Source organism: Neopelma chrysocephalum, unplaced genomic scaffold (genome assembly GCF_003984885.1).
Source record: "Neopelma chrysocephalum unplaced genomic scaffold, ASM398488v2 Primary Assembly neopelma1_330, whole genome shotgun sequence".
Lineage (NCBI taxonomy): Eukaryota > Metazoa > Chordata > Aves > Passeriformes > Pipridae > Neopelma > Neopelma chrysocephalum.
The window spans coordinates 225-2867 of record NW_020897993.1 but is presented as its reverse complement, the minus strand read 5'-3'; the positions used below and the strand labels follow the sequence as shown (position 1 = coordinate 2867).

Here is a 2643-nt window from a genome sequence, read left to right as displayed (position 1 = left end):
GTGGAGCACTCCAGAGCTGCAATGCCCAACAGCTGGGTGTTAGAACCCCAACTAAACTGTAAATATTGACTAAGATACCTCACATTACACAGTATTTCACTTCCTCGGGTTTTAAATTCCCAAACTTTAAGCCTTGGAGGAAGGAAGACTGGAAGAGCAGAATAACTCTGCCTGGTTCTCACTGTCCCAACTTCCTGGATGCATCAGAAGTCAAACTGGAGCTGAAACTCCGGCCAAAAACCGGCTCTGAAGGGCTTGTGTTCATCCGGGAGCTGTGGGGGTGGAAAGTGTGTCCATGTGTGGGAGAAGCGACACCCAGGGAGCCACAATAAGTTCTGTGTTCTCTCTCTCTCTCTCTCTCTCTCCAAAGCTCTACAAAAGGTTTAATCTCCCGGGGACTCCACCAGAATCCATGGGGCGGGGAAGAGACTGGAACGTGGACCTCATTCCGAAATTCCTGATGGCTAACGGTGAGTGATCCCGGGCTCCCGGATGTCCCTTGGCCAAAACCCAACCCCTTTTTGCTGGAATCTCATCCCTGAGGCCCGAGGGCATGGATGTCTTGTGTGGTGCCAGTCTCAGGCTCAGGGTTATAGAGATCCCAGGCAAGGCCTGGTCGCTCTGGTCCCAGCTCAGCTCCGGGAGGATGAATCCATTGTGCACCCCCCGTGCGTTTTATGGCTCGTGAGAGGCCCGTGTGGGATTCCAGCGCTCTGGGTGATGGAAGGGACGTGTTAAACGAGCCTTGGATGAAATAGGAGCGGGATATCTCCACCTCAGTGCCCGTGGGGGTGTTTAATGGCTAGGAAAGAAGATGGAGGAGGTACTTAAGGGCTCTTACATCTCCTGCTGGTACCCAAATCCAACCTGGGGAAGGGATAGAGGCTCGCTGTGTGCATCCCTGGGAAGATGGAGCTGCTTTGAAGTTAAATGGAGGCAGGAAATCAGCTGACAGCCAGGGCAGCGACTGGAACTTTTGCTGTGGTTTAATTCCTGCCTTTGAGACTCATTTGGTGTGAAATCCTGGTTGGCGTGGAAGGGTTTGGAAGGGCTGCCCTGGGAGCAACTCTGGCTCCAGCCCCTCTGTCTGACCCCTGCCAAACCCTCCTGCAGGTCAGTTGGTGAAGATGCTGCTCTACACAGAAGTGACTCGTTACTTGGACTTCAAGGTGATCGAGGGCAGCTTCGTCTACAAGGGGGGGAAGATCTACAAAGTCCCCTCCACCGAGGCAGAAGCTCTGGCGTCCAGTGAGTAGCTGCACCTTCTTTGTGTCCTCCTGAACGGAGGCAAACCCCACATCTCGGGATGTTCTTGGTGCTCCTCGTGTTTTAAGGAGCATCCTCAGGGTTCTCCTGCACCTCTTTGACTTTAAACACCACTTGGGAGTTGGAGCCTTGGGCTTCCTGAGCCTTGAGTGACAGGTTTTTCTTGGAGCTTCCCAACGGAGCTGCCTGTTCTGGTGGCCCATCTGGTGAGAATCTGGTGGAATAAGAGGTTTTTACCTCTGGGATTTGTGCTCCCAGCTTAACGTTGGATCCTTGTTGGAATTGTGCGTGTGGAAAAACGTCCCCGGCAAACTGGAGGGACTAATTACAATTCAAAACCTTAATTGTTGCCTGCTTAAATTTCACCCCTCTTCCTTTAAAACCGCTGCTCGTTCACAGCAGCTCAGGAAATCCTTTAGGAGCTGGTGGAGGGCATTCCAGGAGCTCCAGGTGTGGGATGTGTTCAGTGGCATCTCTAAAAAGCCTCGGGATAAAGTGAATCCTGCAGTCAAGGCTCCGGGTCTGGAGGTCTGAGCCTTGTCCATGGCAGATATTCCTGTTTGATCTCCCAAGAGACTCATCCTGGCAGGAGCAGGGGGTGCTGCCTCTGCCCTCCTGCTCCAGCAAGTCCAGTCTCGCCTCCCAGTTTGTGGAAAAATTATAAAGTGCCCTGACCAGTGTCGTGTTTGAGGTTGGAAGTGATGGGACAAGGGGGATGGGCTTAAGCTCAAGGAGGGTTAGATGGGATATTGGGAAGGAATTGCTGGCTGGGAGGGTGGGGAGGGACTAGAATGGATTTCCCAGAGAAGCTGTGGCTGCCCCTGGATCCCTGGGAGTGTCCAAGGCCAGGTTGGAGCAACCTGGGCTAGTGGGAGGTGTCCCTGGGGTCAGAACCAGATGGTCTTTAAGGTCCCTTCCAACCCAAACCATTCCATGATTCCACGTGTGAAACCCTCAGCGGTTCTTCCCCCCTGTGTGGCCATGGAAAAGCCCCGTGGTGTCTCCAAGAGTTCTGAGCAAACCCCTCATTTTTCAGGCTTAATGGGGCTGTTTGAGAAGCGCCGGTTCCGGAAGTTCCTGGTGTACGTGGCCAACTTTGACGAGAACGACCCCAAGACCTTCGAGGGCGTCGACCCCAAGAAAACCACCATGAGGGACGTCTACAAGAAGTTCGACCTGGGCCAGGACGTCATCGACTTCACCGGCCACGCCCTCGCGCTCTACAGGACTGACGAGTGAGTGAGCCCGGCGGCGGAGTCACTCCCGCCCCAAATCCTGGGATTGGAATAACTTCCACCCTGAATCCTGGGATTGGAATAACTTCCACCCTGAATCCTGGGATCGGAGTCACACCCGCCCCGAATCCTGGGATCGGAG

At 54.0% G+C, this 2643-nt stretch overlaps 1 protein-coding gene across 1 annotated transcript; it reads left to right on the top strand.

Moving 5' to 3' along the window:
- The first annotated feature begins 280 nt into the window (after positions 1–280).
- LOC113978461 (rab GDP dissociation inhibitor beta-like) lies at positions 281–2523 on the top strand. The gene is made up of 3 exons (XM_027705405.1): positions 281–470; positions 1114–1248; positions 2303–2523. Exons 1-3 carry the CDS (start codon positions 296–298, stop codon positions 2503–2505), a joined length of 513 nt encoding a protein of 170 aa, XP_027561206.1. The 5' UTR covers positions 281–295; the 3' UTR covers positions 2506–2523.
- Positions 2524–2643: the final 120 nt, after the last annotated feature.